Source organism: Brachyistius frenatus, unplaced genomic scaffold (assembly GCF_029030835.1).
Source record: "Brachyistius frenatus isolate BFR_SWC_R1_liver_20210118 unplaced genomic scaffold, ASM2903083v1 Contig_66, whole genome shotgun sequence".
Classification (NCBI taxonomy): domain Eukaryota; kingdom Metazoa; phylum Chordata; class Actinopteri; family Embiotocidae; genus Brachyistius; species Brachyistius frenatus.
Genome location: NW_027210665.1, coordinates 701,725 through 728,951, shown reverse-complemented (window position 1 = coordinate 728,951; position 27,227 = coordinate 701,725). Strand labels below are relative to the sequence as shown.

The window sequence follows — 27,227 nt, the reverse complement described above, 5'->3', positions numbered from 1 at the left end:
TACCCAGAGGCAAAGCAGTGTCATAGAAAAACATTAATGAAACGAAGTAATTAGGAACTTAAGAATAGTTGTTGTGTGCTCATTTTTTTTCTCTTGGATTTATGTAAAAGATGATTTAGCAATGTTTCCAGAAAGCGCTGCGGTTTTTCAGCTTGAAAATAAGAAGTAATGAGGAGTAAAGACAAATGACAACCTGTAAAGTATATAAAATAAAGGCAATTATCTAGTGCTTAACCCTCTTCAAATGACTGAAGTCCAAAACAACCGAAATTTAGACTTGGCAGACAACAATACTTTGGCAGATACAATACATACCATGCCTTCATTCGGAGTTAACAATGCACAAAGGTCACATTACCGTCATCCTAAAACTATTCGACAACCTTCATTGTTCCAAAGTACGCTATGGCCATTTGTTAATAAGACAAATTGTTTAGCAGCACTGCAGCACACACTTGCGTGTCTTCGGAGGTATCTCTTGTACTTGAATTTTACACTGATGCAGCAGCCCAAATCAATCAGTTTTACGGTGGTGTATGAGCCACTGTTCAGGGTTCTTCTACTCCATTCATTTTATCCAAACCGTGTTGGAGTTTTCTGAGGAATACCTGGCAGCGTCTCTGTCCTTCAGGAGAAGGTACAGTAAAGCCTGCTGTGTTCTGCTCGTCTCACAGTGATTCAACTTAATAATGGAGTTGGCGGTGGTCGTTACTACAAGGACACAACCTGCTTGGTCTCGGGGCTCTGTGGATTTGTCAGGGGTTAATGTGAGGCATTGATTTCATGTTTCAGTTGACTGTGGGGGAGGTCTGTGGAGAATCCACAGCTTCTCAACTACCGCTATGTTCCAAGTGAAGTGAGGGAAAATGTGCACTGTTGTCTACTGTATGTTAATTATAATGGCCATAGAAAGTCCTCATACTCTTGGCTGATAAAGCTGCTGATTAGATGAGGCACCAGAAAGCACATAAGGTAAGGCTCCTACATGGAGATAACTAAATTAAAAAGTAAACATCACCGCAGGCCAAAAGTGGAATAATGACAGCGAGTGTGCACTCAAAACAGAGCCAATTTGGTGTGCTTTTAATATGTTAACTATTCATCACACACTGCGTCAGACAGACTTTGATTGTGATGGTCGCAAACCAATGCCAAAACAACAGGGTTGAGGACACGCAGCGCTGCGCCTTACATAATGAAACAGCAAAGATTAACTTGTGCTGGGGGAGTTAATTAGCTTTAATTCCTCCAGCAGTACCTTTGCATTATCTCTAAATGCTGCAACAAAATGGAACTTTAAATTACCCTGTGCAATAGAATAATTAATGAGATTCATGAATGCCTCCTTTTCAAAATGGTATTTTTATTTTCAGTCCCTTCAATAACAGTTGAAAGTGCACATTTATTTCACCTATAGCACATTGCTGAATTACATTTCTCCTGTTCATACACCTAAATGAGCAAATTGTGATGAGGACTTGGAATAAAACTGGGAGATGCTATTCTAGAGTTCAAATGTCTAACATCTGCTGAGGCTGACAGTTTCTATCCATTACATGTTGAAGCAGTCTCGGCATGTCATAAATTTACAATGTCTGCTGCTTCTGCTCCTCCTCTATTATTAGTAATAAATGTCTGAATGTACTATTCATTGCCACGGTTCAAATAGACAGAGGATGGCAACTGTCAGAGTAGTTACTATGTGCGCATGCATGTCTGAGTGTTTATGGTGCCAAGCGTGTGCATACTGTGTGATTTTATTTACTTTAGTTTTCAGGGAATGCCCATTTGATTTAGCGTTTGGAGGATCACAGCAGTTGGAAAGAAATTAGTTTGTTGCATGGCTTCGACGTCAAAAGATGCGGACGGAAAAGCAAAGGAAGAGAGGAACCAGGGTGGGAGAGGCAGCGAACGAGAGAGAAAGGGCGAGAAACTGGAGGAGACAGACGTAGAAAATCACTTAAGCATGGATGAATGCGGCTGGTACAGATGGCAGCCTGAGCGGAAAAGCCTTGAAATTTGAAACAGCAGCTTCAGAGCCTTTCTTCCTGAGAGATGGAGACAAGACGCTTGTGGATAGCACATTCTTTATGCTGTGGTATTTCCTCAAGGAAACACCTGCTTTCAACATCTTTCTGCTGATTCTTGGGATTCCTTTCCCTGCTCTCTGAAGAGGGGCCTGTAGTAGACATTAACTATGGGTGTGATGGTTAATATTTAATAGCGCAAACCCTTTGCAGGGCAATATTAACAGTGTCTAACAGTGGAGGGATGACGTTGCATTGGTTTAAGCAGGTATTTAACACTATCTGTGTTTCAATGGCGGCATTTACCTTTAAAATAATAAGATCCACAGTCTCTACGGCAAAATGAATTGATTACTTTGCGACACTAATGTTATTCACTTCACAGCATTTGTTTTAGATGACTATCATACATGATAGGTGCTGCTCTTGGGATACTAATGCGATGCTTTCGTTCACACCACGGGAAGAGACACATGAGCACAGGGTGAGACTGGGCCATCATCAGGCTGAATTTATTGTATTTACTGTGAAGCAGGACTTACAGCAGCTGTCACAGAACTGAAAGCAATTCCATTAAAAAAAAAGAGAAGAAACAAGAGGGTAAGTGTTGGAAATAAAAACGCTGCCAAAGTGTTTATTAAACTGAAACACGGATGTTAGATGATAAGTCCCTCTCTTTAAAATCTTTTGGACTCATTATTCCCAAAATGTAGATTTAATAATGTTCACTTTCTGTTCTTCTAAGTGCAGTGGAAATCCGTTTTTTAAATCCATAAAATTTTGCACAGTGACCCAAAGATGTTTTGTTGTGTCAAAGAGCTTTGTTTGTCTAAGTGCAAAATGGCAGAAGCCCAAATTGCAGGAGCATTTTTGCACTTTTGCCTGTATGTTGGTTTCAAGGCTCTCTGGGGAGAAGAGAGTTACACCTGTGCTTGTGTTTATGCAGATTAGTAACTGCAGCAGAGTTTTGTTATTCATTTTGGCACACATTTCCGTCGGGTTCAGACCACTTTAGTGAAAAGGTGACAGCCTAGATGGAAGAGTCACACTGACATCCTCAAAATCACAAACCTTTTTCTTTGGTTGAATTTTGCAGCTTCTTTTAATTGAAAGTTTTCAAGTTCATATTTAAATGCACATCAAAACACCCTGTCAGGGTTTCTCTGTAGCAAGTTCGAATAACAGTTAATCTTCTACTACAGCTTCACCTTCACCTTCGATTTGATTAACTTTCTGTAAAAATGTTCCATCTTAAAGTCAGAAATAAATCTTTTTTTTGTTCCCCCTGTTAAATGCACACAATAAAAATACTGAGGGACTTTATCCTTCAGCAGTAAATAAGAAAATAAGAAGCTAACACGTTTGTGTGGGCATGTACAACTTGTCCTTTTCTAGTGCGGCGTTCTGCAACAGCTGCCGCCAACTCTCCTGCAGCAGTTTGAAAATACTGGAGGTCGTTGGTTGGTTCCTCCCTTTCCACTATGTACGTATAATGGCAACCATAGAGGGTGGAAAGAGTCCAACATTTCATAATTAATTTGTGGACTGTATTGACTACACTACACAGGTTCTAGTAGTGCACTGCATATTTCCATACTTGACAGTGTGAACTCACTAATGCACTCAAAATACTGTAGTACCCGTTATCAAGTTAGTATGAGATTTGAGACGCAGCCCAAGTTTCCCAGTAAGCCATGACGGTGAAGTAACATGCACAAAAGCAGGACTCCCTTAAGTATCACACAGCCATTATCAATTCACTCGTGCTTTTTCTACAAAGAAAAGTCAAAATGGCTGCTGTAAAAAAGGTCTATTGCCCTCCAAAGTAGGCTAGGACTGCCTCGAAGACAGCGGGGGGAGAGGGAAACACACAGGTCTACTACAGCTTTACCTTGACCTGGCTTGGGAGGGGGGTCACAAGTCCAATGAAAGCGTGCATGATTTAGACAGGGGGGACCCATGAACTAAAAACTCAGCATCTGGCTGTAAAATATTAAGTATACTACCTTCTGTTTTTGGTGAATAGAGTCCAAGTTAATAGACAGAAACTTCAGCATTTAAAGCTTTGCAAATCATAATGAGTACAGGAGATGTCCTTAAGGAAACATTGTGAACTCTACATAGTCACACAGCATTTATAGTATTTCTTTTTGAAAATATTATAAGTTTTCAGTTTATGGAGTCATGTAAACTGCCCTTTCTGATTTCCCAGTAATTGTAGCGCTGTCATTACTTTGCATATTTAAACATGACAAAGTGATGCAAAGAAAAAAAGAATGTAATTTGTGATTATCAGATTCTTTACGATGAATGTTAACAAATAAGGATGGAATTTAGGAGAGCATTATCTACCCTTGTAAACCTACTTGAATGCAGTACATTCATTTTGTGAGAAGCTGGCTTGGACATCCCTCCCGGCCCCTGAGGGAACTGTCTGCTGCTTTTTAGAAAGGAATGAGAGGAGCTGACAAGCTTGACTATTATTCAAACCAACGTACCACCTGCTGATTAAGTCCCCGTCCATTTAATGTTTAATGTATTAATGCTACTCTAGACCCGTTGCAGTTTTTTTCTATACTGCACCCATGACAAAGCTTTCACCTCTGCTCACTAAAACTGCAAAAATGAGCTTCCACGCCGTCAGCTGCTCCGTTTTGTACAAACATTTGTGCCTAGTTTTATGAAAATTTAGCCAGAATCGTCTTAACCTGCTGTCTGCTGATGAGACGTTGTCATTAGAGTCATTCACCTTAGACAGAAGGACAAATTAAACATTAACACACGGTCACACACTGGCGTAGATGGGTTGACGACTGCAGAGATAATCAATAAGGCAGGGGTGTTATGACATCACCCGTTTCTAGGGTAACCGAGTCCCCAGAGCAGATGGTGGTATGTTGTATGCGAAGCAGGAAGAGCTCTCTGTGTGTGTGTGTGTGTGGGGGGGGGTGGAGGGGGGGCATAAGAAGTGACAGTGATGTGACATGGACAACAGATCAGATGACGCCGTCAGTCGAGTAGCTGTCTTGTAAATTCACGTTCGGCACTATTTATTGCCCCTAATTCCACTCAGTGAGTCATCTAAAGATAAAAGGCAGCCACATGCACATTATGGATATGTTTGTTGGTGTTATTTAGTGGCACTAAACTCAAAATTTACCCCGCAGGGCAACAAATAGAGAAAGCACTCGGAGTGAATAATGATTGTGCAAAAAGGATATACCCAGCTCATTAAAAACAGGGGAGAGGAGAAGAGAGGAACAGTCAGTGTGCTGTGGTTGAACCATCTGTCTTTGTTGAGCTGGGAAATTCCCTTTGTGTAATTATTTTTTTTTTTTGGTGGGCAGGTTACCTGTTTGTAGACCTTCTGGGTGTCTTTTGTCTGCAGTGAATAGAGACTTTTTTTTTTTTTAAAGGTGATCAAACTGTGTTTCTTAAAAAAGATAGACAAGTACATAGAAAGGTTGAATTGTACCATCAGTAACATGCTGATGCGAAATTACTATTACAAAAACATGGCTCGATTACTGTGTATCTTTAAGAACATTTAATGAAAGCAATATCCGCAAAGTTAGTTTGTACATATAACAACAATGTATAATACCAGGCCGGAGTGCAGTAACGAGCATTTCAAGACCTTTTTGCAACACTTTACTCTCTTTAGTACTCTGGTTCAGCATTTACAAGCAATATGTAAACATTTAATAAATTGTTTTTACCACCGCCCACTTACTGTTCGCAGCTTCTGTCTTGGCTGTGATTATAGTCTGGAAACCTTGTGCCAGTCTGAAGGGCGGACCCATCAGTGACCAGTGGGAGGGGGCTAAGTCTGATGTAACTTAAGTGAAGTGTTTTATTCAAAAAGTCCAAACGAAACAATGCGACAGAGGTAGCGATAGATGAATTGATACAAACAGTTGATAGAAATAATGAGGGACTGAAGCTGGAGCAAGGACAATACCTTTATCGCTTCATTCTGCTCACATTGGTGCAGGGTCTCCGTTGTTTACAGTGAGTTTCTACGCATAGTATACGTTATATTGTGACGAGTGCTGATTGGTTAAAGGCTGAGGTCGACGCCCATTAGGATACAACAAGTGGAAACAATCCCCAACGGAGTGCAGCCAGAAACTATTGATTTAAAGGGAATTTGGGCATTTAGGCAGATTCAGTGTTTAGTTGTTTTTTTTTCTTCTTCTTCTTATGCACTATAACACTTCCTGTGAACTCAAAAAAAGTAGAGGCCCACAGAAAAATGCATGACAATACCATTTACTCTTCATTACTAAGCAATTAATTTTTTTTCTACCTGCATACAGCTCGGTTTTAGTTGATTATATACCGTTCATCAAAAGTTTGCATTCTTTGTATGAATATTAAATGGGGGAACTTTGAAGTATTACCAATATTTTTCCCCTAGTCTGCAGATACTACCCATGTGTGGCCTACACTACGCCTATAATTAATACAACTCTGAGAATCCTGGTAAGATAATCAATGGACAGGGATGCGGCACACCTCCAATGATAGTTCCGAACAGATGATGTTTTTCTAATGAGCTTCACCATTAGCGAGCGTGCTCACTCAGTAACCTCCCCTGTGGCCCTCTTCACTGGCAGCTCGCTGATTGAAGTGGGATAGCAGCATCTTGAGGTGTGTGCGTGTACGTGGAGGTGGGTGTTCATTATAGTCATGGATTTATGTATGAGATTTTGTGGCTTGAGGGAACGCCGTCAGGCAGATTAAATCTAGTTTAAATGTCAGTCACTGCACACATCTACAGTAGGTATGCAAATCAGGGTTGTAAATTGCAGATTGAATAGAAAAAAGTTTAAAAAAAAAAATCATACAGGAAAAGCAAGATTATGCTACTGAGCAACTATTAAAAACACAACTCTGCTATGAAACGCTGCTCGGATGTGAGGAAAAACCTCTCTGTCTTTGTAGGTCAGTGCCGGTGTGGACAGTGTACGTGCCACCCACCTGGGGACAGTCGTGTTCATGGTAAAAACTGTGAGTGTGATGACCGTCAGTGCGAGGACATCAGTGGAGAGGTCTGTGGAGGTGAGAGAACACACACACACACACACACACACACACACACACACACACACACACACACACACACACACACACACACACACACACACACACACACACACACACACACACACACACCGCTTGACAATTAAGGGCTCTGCAAGCTGCATCAATAACAGGGATTTGACAGAACATGGCAATGTACAAGTCTGTTTTAACATTATAAGTCCAGTTGTAGAGAAGAGAAGTAGAGATTAATTTCAAGCATCAACTGTAGAATGAGTGAAAAACACTGTTCAACGACAAACACGCACTCAAGAACGGGTGGCAACAAGTGAATACAGCGAAGACAGATTGCTGAATCTAACTTGTACTCGCACATGAGGTGAGGAACAGTTGGATCACTTCCAAACTTATAAAATAAAAACAAAACTAATACTCAGAGGAATCAAATCACGGCACTTGGAATTCTGTTGCCTGCGATGCTACAGATTATGCTTTACAGAGACCTGAGCAGCTGTATGGTATGTGCACGCACACTCACACTCACACTCGCCCACTTTGAAACTATGCCAACACTGTGCACGTGTGTGCGCGTGTGTGCGTGCGTGCGTGTGTGAATTTGGAGATCAATACAGTGTGATCCTATCTGCTCTCATTGATATCCACGAGCACAACACTCTAAACTCGCCGAGCTCAGTTTGGGAGAAATGGCTCAACGCCTTTGAAGCTTCTGTTTGAGGTTTTGGAAAGTTTGTGCTCTTAATTTGAGCCATTTAGGCACAGCCACTGTAATGGAAAGATCCCACTGAAGCATTAGAGGCTCAATTGAAATTGATATTTCCCATCGCAGAAGCTGCCAGAAAGAGAGCGAGAACAAAGGAAGTCAGATGAAGGAAGCATGCGATAAAGGACTGTAGTGCAGAAAACTGATAATTGCCGAGTTCCCTGTTTGATTTGAGTTCAGTGCACAGTATCTTCTGGACACGTGCACCAATCTGACATCAGCTCTTCCGTTTTCCTGTACTTTAAGCGCTGGAAAAGTGATAAACCATGACACACAGCTCTCCAAGGAAGTGCAGATTTTGACATTCCTCTTTAACAGCAGTGAGGATTGTTTTCACCACAGATGTATCAAACAGGGAAGGAGCTTGGTGAAACTCGGTTCAGTGTTCAGTCGCTGTTGTCAGAGACATTTGCTGCCACGCCTAAAATCGCAAACTATTTTTCTCTATTCTTAAATTGACATGTGAACTGTCGATCTGATTACCAAACAGATATGCATGCGTACGTGGCCCCATTGATGTTCCAGCAGGCTGTGCCGTTTTGTATCGGTGGTGCATTGCAGCATCTGAGGGTACATTTCTCTTTTAAAGGGGATGCAGTATTTATGTGAATGGATTACTGGCACTCATTGTGTGCTGGGCTGTCCAGAGACAATCCTTCACGAGGCTTCCGGGGAGAGCCTGTCTGAGCACCAAACACCAACGCTGTTACACACACACACAAACAGTACACCCACCCACCCACAAATGCACACGCACACGCTGTGAGGCTGATAATTAAGCCTGTGTACTCACAGGCCTGTGGAAGTTATTGGGTGATTTGAGAAGCTGAGAGGCCCTCTAAAGCAAAGGTACCCAGAGTGACAGGAGGGGATCAAACAGAGACGGGCTTCATGGTGAGGGGGTTGTGAGAAAACTTCCAAAGCCGCGGTGCCGTCAGCGCCTCTGGATGTTTGGGCCTCGCTGCACGCAACAGAGAAGAGACAAGTGCATATAATTCAGTCCTTCAGTGTTAACAAGCTTGTCAGTCAGCTCAGGCCACACTCGGCTCTTCTAACACAAAGAAGGCGAGAGAGCTGGCAAAACAGCCGCACTGCAATTAAGTTGAGTGCTCTTTTCTTCTGCTCTCCCGAGGCACCTTTATAGTATGTTGAAACCGGGTTTCACATGGGAAAGACGGTAGGGATAGAAAGTCCCATGTCGATGAAATGTGTGTTTTGTCATAACTGTGCATATAGATGGTTAAATAACTGCAGAACTGGATTTTTAAGGGTTAAAAAAATAATGTGCATTAACAATATAGCACAGTAGAAATTAGGGTTTAACTTTGGACCTGAGGTTCCAATGTCCGCTTGCTTTCTCAGGTATTTGTGTATTTTTAAGTACAAATTATCAGACCTTTTGAAAATGTCCCAGACATAATTATGACTTCAATTGTGACATGAGCAGTATTAAAAAGTCAGAAACAAAAAAAAAAGTCATTATCTTAACCCCCACAGGACATGAGCCAGGTTGCAGACTGCAGGTATTCAAGAATCCGCTCTGCTTTCTCCAAGACTTTAAGTGCTTTCCACTTAACACCTGCGTTACTGCTTACGTTAATGACGGATTTCCTCCCATGCAGACGCGCAGTGGTCGCACCACGCTTAATACCCAGACCTTGGAACCAGGTTGCCGAAACTTAGTGCAGCCATTGTTAATGTTATTCATTTCACTTCTCTCACGCGCTTTCTGTTATTTCTTAAATGTCTGCTGTGAAAGTTAAATGAAAGCTGCTGGATACCTGGTGTGACCAGTCCTGAAGATGCTTTACAGGAGCTGCTGCCCTATTCAGGGGTTCGTCCTTGATCATGGGTCCGGGCTGGACCTGCTCGTCCTGCCCAGGCTACAGATGAGAAATAAGGTTGTGTTAGAGCAGTATTTGTGAAAAATGATATGACAAATTTTGTAACACCCAAGTATAATTCACGTCAACACATGACGTCTTGTTAGCCGGTGACGGACATATTCCGCCTAAAAAGCGCAAAATTACTCGGAAACGTAGTGCAAAACCTCTCTCTCTCTCTCTCTCTCTCTATATTTCAGTCCAGCAAATTGTTTGTCAAGTTGATACACCGTCGCGCTCTTGGTAAAACGATTCCTGAAAATAGCTGCTCTCTATTAGAAACAGGATGAAACTGTGTTCTCTCGTTTACGTTGAAATTAGATGAGTGACGAGGTAAACGTTTATTTTTTTGCTGCGACAACAACGCTAACAGATGGGAAGCTTTAGATCTTCCCCCTGCTTCCTTATACTCCCCAGCTCCAGTGTTTCTCTGTGGCTATGAACTCTTCACCTCTGACAGACTCACCCTGCACACAGTCCAGATATTTACTGGGTTAAACGCCAGTCTTCACCTTCACCATCACCATCACCTCCAGCACCAGGAGGTGAGCTGGGGAAGGGATAGAAAGACAGTGTGGATATATATTATCTATAGCTGTAGAAAGAGAGTTTAATATTGTTGGAGTTGTGTTCTTTTGTTACTGAGGGCTTTAGTTCTTCCTCGCCCATTTTCTCAACAAAACTTCAGCATCTAACTCAGTTTAAAAGCACAGTTCAATATTGTGGGATATAACCTCATTTGTGTATTTCTGACTGAGAAGTCAGATGATTTTTTTTTTTTTCCATCTTGCTCGACCTCTAAAGCTGACAAATTAGCACATTATTTCTTGTTTAATCTGCACACACACAAAAAACCGATAAAGCAAACGTGTTTAGATTTTTTTTTTTTTTTTTTTACTGGCCAGGTGCAATTAACTTCTGGAGACTCTGCTGGTTGCCTGGTAACCTCGGTGGCAAAGTGACTCCAGGTTCATCTCTGTTAATTAGAAAGCTTTAAGAGGTATTAGTGAAAGGATTTATTTATTTATTCATTTTACCTGGGACAGAGCCGTCAAACGTATTCCCCACCGCTACCACGAGCGACAGCACCCGGACGCACCACAGGAGGCGGAAGCTGAAACAAGCTGCGAGCTTTACGTACTTCTGCAACTTTACTCACGTACTTCGGCCAAATTCAGGATAACAAGAAACACAGGGAGCCGGACTAAAACTCAGAAACGTGCAAGAGAATAATAAGATGGAAAGCAATGAACTCACGTAGACGAAAAACGCCAGCTGAAGAGAAGATAGACGGGGGAGGGGGGGGCCTGATTGGCCGACGAGAAGTGGCGGGGAAACATACACAAAAGCAGGAAGTAAACAAACATGTAGGATGCGTGATTACGAAATAAAACAGAAAATATACCAACTACAAAGACGGAACCATGACAGTGCATATAGCATCATATCTAATGCACAGACATGAGAGTGGGTTTTGTTCATTTCATCTTTTAAAAAAAAAATGAGTCAGCATCTATTTAATCTTTAAAAACGTTGATACGTCTTCTTCATATACTAGCTGCTTATCTTATTATACAAAGATGAAACAGAGAAATTAACGGATTGAATTAATTAACTTTTCTTTAAAATATGGTGATATTGCATGGGAATACTGAGTGCACCTTACACACCAGCACTACATATCATGCACTATTCTTTTAATTAATGCATATGTATGCATAAACTGAATAGCCATAACACTGAAAGCTACTGAAAGATAAAGTATTTAGTGTAATAACCTACAACAGCCCTGCAATAAATCCCCTCTTCATAAGGATTTTATAGGTATTCTTAATATTTAATTTGTGATGGCAAAATATTAGGAACACCTCTCAGTATATGTCAGTGTACTTGAACAGCACCACAAATTACAGACTCCAAAACGACCATTTAAATCAATCCACACCTTTCTCAATCAGATTCAATAACAACTGAACATCATAAATGGAGGATTTAATACTGGCCGGAGGTATTTCACCCATCAATGGTTTTAATATTATAGCTTCTCCATGTGTGAGTTTTGAATGTCTGATTTTAAGAGGCATTGAGGCTTAAAACTGAATCTAATGGGTTTTATTAGATCAATGCATCTCTCCATCAACAATTTCCAGCAGCATCTTATGGATTTTCAATGTTGAAAATGATGGAAAAATGCTCTGCTCATTACCACCCCCTTCACCCTGGCATCTGTTAGCAGATATGAAAATAAAGGAATCAATCAATGATGCAACATGACATGATTTATATTGACACGAGCACACTGACACAGGGGTCCTGTTGGAGATGAAGGAGTGCATAATTGTTATAGCGCTTGTCAAAATCTCACAATGCTAACAGCTATTAAGACATCCCAATTCTCAACTGCCTTTTTCAACCAATTAAATGTCCCTGGTTTATTTTGTGTGTGTGTGTGTGTGAGAGAGGGTGTGTGTGGTTGTGTGTTTAAGTGTGCCATTGCCATTCATTGTTTTTCACCTTTCTCTGAAGCACTGGAGATTTTTTTAAGGACCAGGACAAGACCAGTGATGACAGTTCCTTTCATGTCCCCAGGGGAAATACAATAAGCTCGCTGCGCCTCTCTCATCTCCCTGCCGCTCCGCCGTCGTTGTAGTGCCTATTAGCGTCAAAGTTCGATGTCTGCACTGTCAACTTTCTGTATTTATACGCTTTATTGCTATCTTTGCTCTCTCCGGCGATATTTCTCTTGATTTCTGCTATCTGTGAATGCTTTGCTTTTTAACTTTTTTTTTTTTTTTTTTTTTTTCTAAAATGTGCGGTGTTTTCTCATGGCCGTGCTCCATATTCTGTCTCCTTTAAATGAAGGCCCTTCTGCCCTCCACCGCCAGGTCACGGTTACTGTTCATGTGGACGGTGCATCTGTGAGGAGGGTTGGTTCGGGAAGCTGTGCCAGTTCGCCAGGTCTTGTGACATGAGAGATGACCAGAGCAAGGAGCTGTGTGAGACCTCGGATGGAGTCATGTGCAGTGGAAAAGGTGAATGAGATGCTTTTATTTAATTTTTTATTGTTTTTAGTTTACTCACCGCCGCTGAGGAAAAGGTTTCATAAAAGTAAATATTCAAGTTTCTAAAAAGAGTGTCAACAATTTATGAATTCATGTTTTAGTAAACGGTTTAGCACACACATGCATACAGTAATGTACACAGTATATAGACACAAAACATAGCTATTTATCTTTTCAGAGAATGCACATTGTAATTTTGTGTAAATGCAAAAGCCCTTGAAAGAACCTATGTATGCAGGAAAAGAGAGTTTCAAATAGGATGGATGATTTCTGAAACTTCCAGCAGAAACCACTTTCAAAAAATGTTGATATTAAAATTACAACCTCTGAGATGTGTATTTAATTCTCTTTGGTGGCACATACAGTGATAAGAGGTAGGGGCAGCTGTGTGTCAGCATCACCTGTGTGACGCCGGCCAGCGAGCCTGTTGCGTTAGCTCCGCCTACCAGAGGCCTTTATCAGCGGGTCACAGGCTCGATCACTGCTGCGTTACCTCATTCAGCGATACATAGTGACTGAACAGACCTTTATTTGGATGAAAATCTTCAAGATTACTACCAGCCATTATTGAGAGCCAACTTTCCCCCATTAGAAACTAACAGTGCTCTCCACATTTAAGATGGTAATTGCAGGACATTAGAAGAAAGGGAACAGCAGTATAGAAGTCAGCAAGGCACTTTAATAATAGGCGATTTTGCATTATGATTAGATTTAAAAGTTCTTTCTAGAGGTTTTCTGACCACTTTTATGTATTTTTATCATCAGTGTGATTGAACCTTCCAATTTCTCATGACATCCATCCAACCATCGTAACAAATTTCACACCACAATTTTTGTTTCACAGTTCTTTCTTTCTTTTATATTGTTGAAAATTGTTGAAAAATTACCTCAGTGAAATACATCTTAGTAAATCTCAGTTCAATAAAGTCTGCTTTATTTTTATTTTTTTTACTAAATAAGGTCACTTTATGTTTAATGTCAGAAGAACTTCTATTTTAGATTTTGCCCCACGAATCCTCACGTTCTTCTTAATAAACCCACACAGCTTCTCTTCAATCAGTGTGAACATTACTTCATACTCGTCAAACAAGCCTCAGGAGCATTAACCGGGTCACTATATTGACCCTCTCTTAACGTTCTCCTTATTGTATGCACGTACTCCATTTGTTCTGTCCGTGTCATCACAAGTGTATTTCTTTTCTGAAGGAAATGTAGTCGATGTTACCGATTACAATCTGTCTTTTGAAATTTGCTGCAGCAAGTAAAAAAAAAAAAAATAGAAAAAAAACATGATTATGATTACCATTATAATATTGAAACATATTCACAAAATTACAGAACAGCTCAATCAAACTGTCTATATGAAGGTCGGGCCTTATCTTATCTTACATTCACTGTCTCCGATAAAATTTCAGATTGTCTGTGCTGAGTTTTTAGTACCGAGTGATTAAACTAAAAGCAATACTTTGCAACAGATCTGACACGATTAACATCAAATGTTCACACTGAACCCGTCTGCTGTTCTGTCACAGGTTAATGCCTTGTTCTTAATTAAAATAATAATTTGGACAATATTGACTTTGAGCGTCAAAGATATGCTGTTATCTTTTTCCCCTGACACAATTTGACATGAATGTATTACACAAAAATTGGTTTCATACCACAACTGTACAGAAGCTGTACATCATTTTATTGGAATACACACTGTGTCATATTCAAGTAATTCAATACAAAATTCAGGACGACTCATGGAACAGAATAAATGGGGAATTGTTATTATTCACATCATGCGTTGTGCAGAAAGGCCAAATATTTAATGGCTCCAGCTTTTTCAATGATAATTTTGCTGATTTATTTAGGTTCATTTAATTGCTTCGTGATGATGTTCATGTAACAATCAACAACTTAAAAGTGTCATATTAGAAACAACTCACCTCTTTTCTGACGTTATAGACTAAACAATTAAAGTATTTATAGAAATTTGAATTGACATAATAACAAAATAATCATCAGTTGCAGCAGGTGCAGCTGTCAGCTTTGTCCTGTATGTTTATAATGAAGCTCTCTACATTGTCACTTCACTGTATGTGTCATTAGGTGGCAAATGAAAGCACACAACAGGATTCCTCCTCCGTTGTGTAGCAGTGAATCCACAAAAATCGAGCAGCTGCAGCGAGTCCAGGGCGTGAAAATGAAGATGAGCATGTTCATTCTCCATGCTCCACTACATTCAGACAGCAGAACTATCTCCCCTCATCTCATCCCCTTGTCTCACCTCTCTCCTCCATCGTCTCGCCATCTTCTCGTTCCGTCTGCCCCCACTTCTCATCGTGGGCGCCTGCAACCCGGGGTTTGACGAGAGAAATTGGGGAGATTGAAAACGTAGTTGCTGGACCTCTGGGTGTGAGCTTTGTAAAAGTGAAGCAGACAGCAGTAGATTTGTTTCTCTCTACCAACCCTTAATACCTTATTATCCTGCTGCTGCCCTTGAGAGTGAGAGAGAGGGGAAGAGAGAGAGAGAGAGAGAGAGAGAGAGAGAGAGAGAGAGAGAGAGAGAGAGAGAGAGAGAGAGAGAGAGAGAGAGAGAGAGAGAGAGAGAGGAATAGACGCTGATGGGGAAGAGAGGAAAGTTGAAGTGTGGGTGGGTTGGCATCCTGGTGGTAAAAGTATATTAGTAGCTGTTTCCCCAGGGAACATCTCATATCCATTCTGCCCAACACCATCAATCTCCTGTGTAAAAGAAACAATTTACAGGAAATAATACAAACAACATTTACAAAACAAAGACATGGGGGTGGGATTTAAAAAAATAAAAATAAAAAAATACACTGTCAAAGTCTCAGCATGGATAAAAACTGATGTTAATTAACAGTTCTGTGTGTGTGTGTGTGTGTGTGTGTGTGTGTGTGTGTGTGTGTGTGTGTGTGTGTGTGTGTGTGTGTGTGTGTGTGTGTGTGTGTGTGTGTGTGTGTGTGTGTGTGTGTGTGTGTGTGTGTGTGTGTGTGTGTGTGTGTGTGTGTGTGTGTGTTTTTTACAGGGTCCTGTCACTGTGGCCAGTGTATCTGCTCACCCCAAGACTGGTGGGTGTCTGGAGAGTACTGCGAGTGTGACGACCGGGAGTGTGATAAACATGACGGCCTCATCTGCACAGGTAAGGGCACGCGCACAGTCATGAGATATTTTCCAGAAAAAAAGGGACCCAATCCAAACATACACGATGATGATTAACATGATATGACGTTGACCTGAGACGGTCCTTAATAGAGAGAGCGCACCAACACATTAGCTGGTGGTGCACAAAAGAAAAGAGCAGCAGTATAATAATACTGTCGAGGAAAAAAATTTAGTCATAGAAACTAAAATAAACAAAAACAAAAAAAAACTTTTACAAATGTTGACAATTCATTTTTCATCTCAATAAAACTACAATAATTTAAATACAATTTTCTCACCAATTTCATATATCTTGGACTAAAATTCCTACAATTTCTCGTCATATAATTGCTGTGATGACGCATACATTTTCAGTGAGGATCAGAGCAAATTAATTCAATTTCAAAGTATATTACATTGAGCTTTAAGTTTAGTAGAGTTCAGCTCTATCCTGATAATTCAATTCAAAGTGCTATTCAGATTCAGTTTTTCAATTAGGTTATTCAAGTTAAGCAATACAAATGTGAATGACTCGTATTCAGTTTCCGGTACATATATCTGCCCATAAAGAAAAAAAGTAGAATTAATAGAGACCAGACGTACCTCTATATAGCCATTTATCCACAGGAGCTGCAGTCTCCCCACTGATAATGGAAAGCTCAATACACGCATAATTATTTTTGCCCCGGGGCCAGTCAAAGTCTGGATAGCTGTTCACAAGCGTTTCTCATCATGACTTCATGACTTCAAATGTCAGCCTTAATGTCATTCAAATAAGCATCAGTGGTTCCAGATGCAGACCAGCGTTTCTTTACAATGGACAAAAACACGGCGCAAACAAAGAAAATGTATTTCAACATCTGTTAAATGTTCCAGACGACCAATACCGAACTGGAGTGTATTTGTAAAAACCACCATATGCGGGAAGATTATTTTAATGGGATGGTGTGTTTCACGTGAAAAAGCCATTGCAGAAAAGGATTGAAAATTCAGATGTAAAAAAAATTATATATATATATATGTTTCTTTTTGTCAGATAGCAGAGATTGAGTCTTCTTTACCCTCCATTGTGATGTTAAAAAGATTATGTTCGGCAAGTTTCCCAATAAATTACTCTGCATCTGGAGATTTCATGGACCCTTGAAAGCTGTAAATTCTCATTACGCATACAACTGATGAGTGATGTGGAAAATTTAGCATATTAGGAATGCTTGCTGGTTAATTTTATGCACTGAATGGGATCATTTCAGAACCCCTTTCAGCAAAGAGACAAAAAGGTCTGTCAAAGTGCCTGCAACACCGGTAAACACGTAAAAACAGATAGATTACAACATTTTGTCACCATGCAACACGGCCTATTCATGATTTATCAGCGGCATATTCATGAGTTTGCAGAAATTACTCAAGGTTTCAGTTCACAGGTGATCCATCGAACCTTTTTATAATGAACTAAAATGTTTATGTATCATCAATATAATTACAAAACTGGTTTGAGTAAATTCATAATGAATCTGAGCAATGATTCTCTAAACGCTAAACTTTACAAACAGGAGCAGGAACCACCAACATAGCGCCTCAAACTCAATACTTGGGGTCCTATTCTTAATTTTTCTTAATATCAGGCAAGTCCCTTGAAAACATTAGTGAACTGATCCGACTAACAAGTATTATCTGTGAAGCCAAAGCCTGTTATAGCTCCTTATTCTGTGCCATAGGGCTCCATTGTTATCAGATACCATCGAAACACATGCAGTAAACGAACGAAGATATGTTCCTTCACTATAAGTGAGCACACTGTCCTTCTTCCATAAATACTCACCAAATGGGTATTAACCTGATAATAGAAATAGTCCCCAACAAATACAGTTTAGGCCCGTCTGAGAAATATTTTTTTTAAATGACCTAAACTTCCCGACTGTTTTAAGGGAAAAGTTTTTACTTCTAAAGTGAGAGCAAATGGACTTGTGTCTGAGTGCCACACAAAGGGTAGGGAAGTTGGAAAGTATTGGTGGGTTTTTTTTGTTTTCATGGACTATATTGACAAAAACAGCAGCATGAAATACCACCAGACTGATCTTTTAATAAGAGGAAAGGTCTGTCTCATCAGCAGATCATCAAGCAGGCTGTGGGACGCCCCGTGTTGACTCCTGCTCTGTCCCGTTTTGTGGCATTTTACTTACCTAGCTCACTTTCCTCTAATCTTTTTCTTTTTCTAACCTCCTTCATCCTCTGTTGCCTCCATCAGCCCTTTTCTCTCCTTAGACTCCTCTCTCCTCTCCCACAGAGACATTTTGCAATAGATGTGTCTTTTCAGCTGTGTGGCAGGGGGCTAGACAGAGTCCCCTTCCTAACCCCACCATCTCTGGTCTGACAGGGAGCTTGTGGGCAGCTTGGGTGGTACCAGTTTAAAACTCCTACTGGGTGTATTTATACCTAATTAAAGGAATAAAAAAAAAAGTATTGTCTTGTGTCCTTCCTGTCTGAAAATCCCAAAACAGTCAATACAAACATGTAGATGACCTGACTCCTCTATTGGCTGTAGGAGACTCCAGTCTCTTAAATTTTAGTCCAATGTTTTCAATCCACCCCAAACTCCACCGGAGACTTTGCCGTCCATATTTCCTATTTTGCTAATAAATATACAATTAATCAGGGTGTATTCCATCACTATCACAGGAAGTAGGAAGAAAAGGAAGACTGATTATGCTTTGTACAAATGAGTTGAATATCTAAAGTATAATTTTCTCCTCTGCTGTGTGGGCAAAATAAAGCGGCAAAAAAGAAAAGAAAAGAAAGAAAAAAAAAAACTGTCCTGAGGGTTGTAGTTGGCCTCCATCCCCGATCAGAGAGCTGCACCCGGGGAGGCAGGGTGTGAAAAGAGGAACCTTGTTAAAGGTCAGGCATGATGGCGCAGCTCTTTTAATTCACAGCTTTTCTTCTCACATCTTCTCCTAGGGAACGGGTTGTGCAATTGTGGCAACTGCGAGTGTTGGGACGGCTGGACGGGGAACGCTTGTGAAATCTGGGTGGGAGCGGAGTACTGAGGAGAGCACGGACACTGGGGTTAGACACTAGAGGCCTGGCTGCCCGCAACTCACCAGGAGCACTCACCGCCAGTCACGACCAAGCCGGAAAAAAAACAACCCAGACAGAGAGGAAACCACGGGCAGAGGAAAATAACTACAGATGGATGTAATTCTGCATATCACTAACAGCATTCTTTATTGTACCGGTTACAAATGGTCCTTATTAAAACTGGGTTTTTGTAGGTGCAAAAAAAAACAAAAATACAACAACCATGTTTGTCTGTTTAAAACATATTACAATGTAAACATTTAAGTTTTCAAAGTTTTTTTTTATATTGTAGGAACTCTTACATATTTCCAATGGCTACATGTAACAGGATGCAGATACATTACAAATCCAATCGCTGGAAAGAGAAGAACATGTTGCATTGTCCAGATAACATTGTTGGAATATGTGTGAAAGATAATGTAGGTCTGTTTTTACCTGGTACTGAGTGGTGTGTCATTCCCAAACTGGACTGAAAGTTTACTCGACAGCTCAAGGCAGAGGTTACTCTTTGAGGGTTTTTTTTTATTTCCTTTTCATAATAAAACATTAAATGTGCCGCATGACACAACAATTTGCATGGAAAACAATGCAAAGACCTTAATCATACATGGTTACAAATTTTGTTATAACATGACATAACTCCAATGGGCATACTTGCAATGGTATATATATATATATATATTTTTTTTTTTTTTTTGAAAATAAATCATTTCAATAGTGCCTACTGTTCTCCGCAAGGAAAATCAACCCAAACAATCAACCATGAAATCTGCACTCTCTTAATAGTGATAAGGTTCAATTCTAAGTGGAGGAAACGAAGAGAAGGGCATAAATAGTTCAGTTGTGGCATGCTGGATGTCCATGTCACTTCAACAGGTGGTATCACGGGATGAGAGCTGCGTTGACACACGAGCTCAGTCACCACTTGAAAAGAGGACCGATAAGAAGTCACAAAGGAAATTTAATGTAAATTCTACTTTGGCCTTTTTCATGCTTAAACTAGCCAACCCCTCTGTTTTTCTTTGTCCCATCAAAAATGACAGGTGCAATAATATACTGCACACTATATTGCATTAAGTATGTTACTGACATTACAGTACACCTTTATATAAATATTTTATTCAATATGTTGTATATGTGTATACAACAAACACAAACTGTATAGTGTAGACAAACTCGTTGCATATATGTAAAATTAGCGGTACATACCAACAGTTCTTGATAGACATAGCCTACTACATGCAGTTCATCGACGCCAACCTCTCCCCATGCAACAGATGGGACCGAACGTACAAAATAAAGAAGCAACAAAGAAAACCGAGTTGCTAGAAACCCATTTTGAAGGGGGGCGGAAGGGGAGGGGGGGGGATCTGGGATCTGGAGACGACATCACACACGACCCGTAAACAAGAGAAATGAGGACAAGAAATTAAAATTAAAAATAAATTTAAAAAAAAAACGGTGGCTACAGAGATCCAAACAGAGATGTACATTTACACACTGGTCATTTACAAAAATAAAGTCAGCCTTGGAGGAGCCAGTTAACTGGACTGCAGGGCTGGAGCAGTAAACCAGCCCAGCATGGAGAGTTTTGTTAAGAGTGGAGGATGACTGGCTGTAACGAGGGGCAGAACATCAGCCCCGAATACAACTACAATGGTTTCAACCTCCTGTCCGTGTGAGTGTCCGTATGTGTGTGTGTGTGCGTGTGTGTGTGTGTGTGTACAGTATAGTACGCCATTTTGTTATAACATCAACAGCTTTGTACAGACAAATATTGACGCCTAATGAATGTGCTTTGAGGTGCTGTAATAAGAAATGGTCATGTATAATCCCAATAAACTGAGAAAATTATAGTCACCAAATCAATTTCTTAATATAGTTGCACTTTTTTAGCAGCATATAGCAGCAACAATCTACTTAATAGTCTAAATCTTATCTAACAAAACTATTAGGAAAAAAAAAATCATTAAAGCAAGACAAACATTATAAATGTATTGATCAGATAGAGCTTTGATAAACTACTAACAGTCATGATGAGAATGCGAAACAAAGTGCAGTGAGTAACCTTCGGATTAGCTGTGAGTGTGCCGTATAGCCTACAACATGCCGTTTCAACCCCCAGCACCGGACTTCAGCGCTCTTCTGTTTGCACAGAGTGAAGAACAATGCCCATACCTTGCTCCGTATAGAAAAGACATGCATGTGATTACTTCAAGGTATATGTACTTCTCCAAAATGACATCAGTCACGACCCTTCGCGGGGTCTGAACGGAGTTGATTCTTTCGGACAGAACAAACGCTATCACAGTGAAAGCTTCGATGAGTTGAATCAGAGTGAGAGTCGGATTTGTTTTCTTTCTTTTTTTTAAAGAATCAGTTCTTATTGGGATGAAGAAAAATACTTTGGTCATTTCAGGATGAATACATCTGAGTGTGGTTTTTCCATGAACAATGCTACGTGTCCTCTACATGGATGTATCGGGTGGGTGAGGCACCTTTGGCCCAGTGGGGACTGGGAACCTGTTTTTGCATGCCGGGAATCAAGGTCCAAACAGGCACATGATAGGCCAAGATGATCAGTACTGGACTCTGCATGCTGAGCTAGAAGACAAATCCTCTCATCATAATAATAATAATAATAATATCTAGTCATTTAAAAAGTTATGATTTTTAGTAGTCATTTTCCCCTAAATTTTATACAGTGAAAATGTTACAATATAAGCCGTCTCTTGTATAACTGCTGCAAGAAGAGAGAACACAATAATAACCTTGTCCATGCTTTAGTTTGCTGAACCAAATAGGGATGCAGCCAGTATAAATGTCACCTACTGGTTTTCAGCCATGTTGTTTTCTGGCTTTAAGTAGACACTGCCATAAAATGGCTGCCAGTGCTGCAGTTATAGACCATCTGGGTCAAAGCCACAAGCCTTGCCTCGTAGTCCAAAGAAGTGGGTAAGTGAGGGACAGAGGCCTACAAGGCCTAGTGATATTCCTAGAGCCCACGCTCTGAAATAAGATTAAAGAAAAATAGACTTCAGGTTTTCTATTTACCAGAGAAGGCGGACTGAACCGCTGGTGGGACTTAGATAGTGATATGTATACACCATTCCTTACAGCACTCTCCCACCCACGCGCACATCTGTTTATAAATGTGTGTGTGTGTGTGTGTGTGTGTGTGTGTGTGTGTGTGTGTGTGTGTGTGTGTGTGTGTGTGTGTGTGTGTGTGTGTGTGTGTGTGTGTGTGTGTGTGTGTGTGTGTGTGTGTGTGTGTGTGTGTGTGTGTGTGTGTGAGCTCCTCGCATTGATTGCAGTGGCGGTAATTAGCACTTCATCAACTATGATTGCAGGAGCTATCTGCCAGCCTCCAGTGTGTTTTTATCGGCTGTAAAAAAAAAAAGAAGAAAAAAAAGAAGGAAAAAAAGCAACGCCTCTGATTCTCCACACAAACTTTGTGTGTCTGTCTTTAAGTGTGTGCATGTTGTAGGCAAGAAGGATATTTGGACAGTTATTTTTCTGTGTGTGTGTGTGTGTGTGTGTGTGTGTGTGTGTGTGTGTGTGTGTGTGTGTGTGTGTGTGTGTGTGTGTGTGTTTTTATGCCACATCTGTGTTAATGTGTTCCTTAGAAAATCACACAACTCCCTTGCAAAATGTTTTTATCTTTTCTAGGTTACTTGACAAAGAGAAAAGTGTGTGACTAGAGATAGAAAGAGAGGCAGAGGGGAACATACTGGTAAAAAATAGAGGACAACAGTCCAAATATTTACTCTATCTATACAGTCTCTATCCCAGAACATAGCTGGTGAACTGTGGTATAGAAAATAGATCTGAAGGTACACAGACTCTGCTGCAACAGGGCATTATAGAGGGGGAGTTTTTTTTTTTTTTTTTTTTTTTTTTGGGGGGGGGGGGTGAACCGTCATCAAGCAAAGTACCACAGGCGTCAATGTGAAACACGCGTTATTCACATGAACTCTCACAGTTTCAGAGGAATCAAAAGGCATTCCATGATCAGAGGTCCTCTTCCCTCCTGTGCTGGACAATCTCAGCCACCTCCGAATCCATCCGCCCGTGTGGATGCAGCTGGAGGAAGGGAGTACGGGCGGAGAAAGGAGGAGGAAGAGGAGGAGGAGGAGCAAGAGAAGAAAGGAAGGGAGGTTCGCCCGGATCAGATCCACAGAAGAAAGAGGGTCTGGAGTCTGTTTGGGGGGGGGGGGGAAGCCCTGCCTCCGTCACACCCTTCCCCCTACCACACACACACACACACACACACACACACACACACACACACACACACACACACACACACACACACACACACACACACACACACACACACACACACACACACTGGGCACTGGTCAGGTGTGGCTATGTGGCGGGTTTGTCGGGCTTGCTGACAGGTTTACCTCCGTTCATCACTGCCGGCTCACTTGTGCTTTTACTGGGAGGTACTGCCGCCTTGGGCACTGTCTCTCCAACATCATGCAACGATGGCTCTCTGTACATGGCAACTGGATAAGCAGACACGAAGGAAAGAAAGCAGAGATGAGGGAAAAAAAAATCTGTTAGAGAGAACATCTACCTTGCACTTTTTGAGTTTACCTGTCTGCAACTATTGAAGAAGCATCTATCCCCGAAGAATATCGCTCCCTTTTTTACAAAAGTTTGTATGCAAATAATTCCTCAAAACCTGCATTGAAGAGCTGCTGCAATCCAGAGCTGGATAAAAGCTGAAAGCTGATACATTTTTTGATTAACTGGGCTATCCTGACACTTCTTTCTCCTGACTCGAAATCCAAGCACATGCTTTTTTTCTACTTTTTTTTTGGACAAAACCTCAAAAAGTGTCTCATTATCCCCCACTTTACAGACGCTACACTACAGCTGTATCACTGTCTTGACAGGACACTTCAACTTGATTCTTCGCTCAAATGATGGGAAGCAATCAGGCCGGTGGCTGACGAGAGTGGCAGTGGCATCCGCTGGACTATCAACATTTCATGCTGCACTTTCGTAGCCGCCTTGCCTCCTGCACCGCGTGCTTACATCAGCAAAACAGTGAATCAGCACGACCATTACAAAAATATGTCAAACATAGACATGTGTACAGTAGTTGCACCATTTCTAAGTAAAGAATCCTGTCTTGTAGTGTGAGGCACTTTTTTTGATGTATGTCTCCTGCTGCAATAAGATTCAGTTTGCAATAACAAGGTCTCATGCAATGTTGACAGCTAAAAGAATGTGCTAAAACTTGTAAAAAAAATAAAAAAGTGTAAACGTGTAAAAAAAAAAATACAACCAAAAGAGAGCTTTAAGGATTATAAAAGTACAACTTTCTTAAAAACATTTTTTTTTAAGGCTATAACTTGTTCTGCCCTGACAGAATAGCACGTGTTTCCCATGTTTTCCACATGTTATCGCATGTATGACACGTGTGTACCACATGTTGCAACATATGATAACATGGAGGAAATATGTGTAAAAGTTATTACACCATGAAAATGTTTTTGCACGTGAAATTCATGGGTTTTTTTTTTCTGTAAGGGTGTCTTTTACATACCTTCTAATGGCTTGGGCAGGAAGTGAGCAGCTGGTTTTGTTTTTTTCACTCGGTTCCCCTTCATGGCTTGGCCCTCCTTGTTGAGCCCGAGGAACCAAGCTCTCCCCGACTCCTGTTGTCTGTATAACATGGACGAGTAGATCACGTAGTAGTTCTCGAACACCGACTCTTTGAACTTGCATTCCGCTGTAAAGAGTTCCTGCAGAGACAGACAAAAACAATTCTTCTGAGATTTCCTCAGACTATAATGGTAGAATCAAATGAATGATTCAGACCTGCGTAAGAATGAAACAGTCAGATTCATAATATATATCCGAACTTGTATGGAGGTCACCAGGACAAACGTCACCTTTATTCCACGTTCGTATTGCACAGAGTAAAGTAACAGCAGGCGCACAAACTGCCTCACTCGGTAAAATGAACTTCATACTTTTACCTGTCCTGAAAAGGATGAGCGCTGCAGCGCCTGTCAAGCTATAATCATGTCTGATTCAGGCAAGCCTAATGACCTGCTCTGATGAAATGCAACTCTCACTCTCTCCTTGGCCTTCACCTTGACATCCGATGTAAGAGCACTCGTTTAGTCAATTAGTTAATGTTCCTGGCAGGAAGGGTATAGTGTTAGGCTCTGACCCCGGGACATCAGCGCTGGAAAAAAAAAACAGCCCCCCTCCCCCTTCACAGTCTTAGTTCTTAGCATGCTAGACTCACTTCGCTAGTTCCTCAAAATGTTTAATTGGTAAAAACCCAAAGGGGATCATTCTTCCCAAATGCCATGCCTACTTTTAGCAATTTGTCCATGACTGTGTTCTGAACTTGGTTCGAATAATGATAGAACTAATCAAGTGATTCTTCCATCCTTTACACCTCAATCTGGCAATGACAAATGAACACAGAGGCACCACATCTCTCGCTGCTGTTACCAATTCATCTCCAACCAGAAGGGTAATAAAAAGCGTTTCCACACTGTCCGCCCTGCCAGGCTAAAAATAAAGGCATTCATTGGGGTGTATTAATCAAAGCACACTCTCTTTGCAATGGAGAGTTTTGCCACATATGTTGTGAGCAGCTCCCACTGAGCTGGTTCACTGACATTGGATGTAAAAACCTGATTCACTTCATACTGCTGTGGTTCTCATTGTCAGAGTCTGTGGTCATTAAGAGCATTTATTTATGGGTGAAACACACCGAAACTTTCATTTCTCTGCTGTGGAAAATGTTTGTGCTATATGCAGTATCATCGCACAACCACTGTGAACTAATATCCATTCTAATTACTAAAGCAACAAACACACACAAAGTCTTATCAACCATGGTGTCTGATGATTAATTATCTGTATTTCTGTACCTCTTTGACATCCAGCAGGGATAATAGTGTTCATGTTCAAAGTCTTAGTTTTTGGCGTGTCAGCATGCTAACATTTAAGGCTAAGGCCGATGGGACTGTCCTCAGTTCTGCAGGTATCTGATCGTGAATCAAAGTAAAATGTTGAAAGATCCTTGATTTCTGACATTTCACTCAAACCACAAAGGTCAACCTCATTGGGACAGTGGATGCAAAATCAATGGGTCACCAAAGTCAACAGGATTCAACGTCTAGGAACCATTAATGTCTGTACAAACTTTTGTGCCAATCCATCAAAATAAATGTTGATATATTTCACCGGATGAGAGAAATCTTGATGTGTTGGTAGTGATAGTTGAAAAGTTGTTGGAGCCAAAGTCATTCAGGGTTCATCCTCTGGGCACCAGGCTAATTTGTACCAGCGTTCATGGAAATCCATCCACTAGATGACACCAATAACCATAGACTGTATATAAAAGTGGACATAGCTTCCGGCTCTGAAAAAATGAGGCTGATGAGGAAATGCCTTAATCTGTTTGATTGACATGCATGATGCAGTGTCAGGTTACGGCTATCGGTGGGCGGGACGTAGTATCGTCGGCTCTCCAATCAGATCGAGTCAGATCCACCACTCACTCCCCTCAGCTCGCCCAAATATGGTCACTTCCTGCTTCAAACTGCTCTGAAGTAGCAAGATGGCACCGGCTAAAGTCCGAACTCAAGTCTTCATAACGGCCGTTCACAAAACCGATGGGTGACGTTATTTGTGGTTGTCGCTTGCTAAAAAAAATGAACATGACAATGTGAGCTATTGCGAAAAGTAAGTCGGATGTATGTAGGGCCATGTTTACATCTACAAAATGTGGCTGACATATTTCAGTCTGGAACAAAGTGGTGAACCAACTTACCGACGGACCGTGCAAACCCCCAAAAATGCTCACAATATTTTGACTTTCACTAATAATCACTCACATTTCCATGTTTCCCTGGACTTTTTATAGCTACCTTGGTTGTTCTGTCTCTTTATGCATCTCCACTAGCAGCACAATACATTATTTATGGGCTAGATTCTCAGTTTTGAACACAGGACACATGATGCCATGATTATCGTGCAATTAGCCCTTTGGTGAATTACCCCCTTTCAGAGCTTATCCTCCAGACAGTATTCAGCTGACAGCCGAGCTGTGCAGGAAGGAGTGGAGAGACACTTGGGGATGACAATAATGATCCCGAGAAGCACCCGGCTGTATATTGAAGGTCCTCTATCCTCGCTTGAGGACGTGTGGGCTTTT

General features: G+C 41.0%; 2 protein-coding genes across 5 annotated transcripts in view; one reads left to right on the top strand and one right to left on the bottom strand.

Moving 5' to 3' along the window:
- The window catches only part of itgbl1 (integrin, beta-like 1), a 42,673-nt gene extending 23,207 nt beyond the window's left edge, over window positions 1–19,466 (top strand). Inside the window, exons 8-11 of the mRNA XM_069706963.1 lie at window positions 6,975–7,091; window positions 12,623–12,769; window positions 15,837–15,950; window positions 18,908–19,466. Of these exons, the coding sequence (XP_069563064.1) occupies window positions 6,975–7,091; window positions 12,623–12,769; window positions 15,837–15,950; window positions 18,908–18,996 (467 nt within the window). The 3' untranslated portion in view covers window positions 18,997–19,466. The remainder of the gene's footprint in view (window positions 1–6,974; window positions 7,092–12,622; window positions 12,770–15,836; window positions 15,951–18,907) is intronic.
- Window positions 19,467–22,325: 2,859 nt separating this feature from the next.
- fgf14 (fibroblast growth factor 14) overlaps window positions 22,326–27,227 on the bottom strand; it is a 100,352-nt gene continuing 95,450 nt past the window's right edge. For 3 of the 4 annotated variants that reach the window (XM_069706970.1, XM_069706971.1, XM_069706972.1), the window contains exons 4-5: window positions 24,591–24,789; window positions 22,326–23,541 (exon numbers count right to left, since the gene is read on the bottom strand). In XM_069706970.1, the coding sequence (XP_069563071.1) occupies window positions 23,399–23,541; window positions 24,591–24,789 (342 nt within the window). In that variant the 3' untranslated portion in view covers window positions 22,326–23,398. The remainder of the gene's footprint in view (window positions 23,542–24,590; window positions 24,790–27,227) is intronic. The other variant, XR_011311249.1, reaches the window with a different exon arrangement.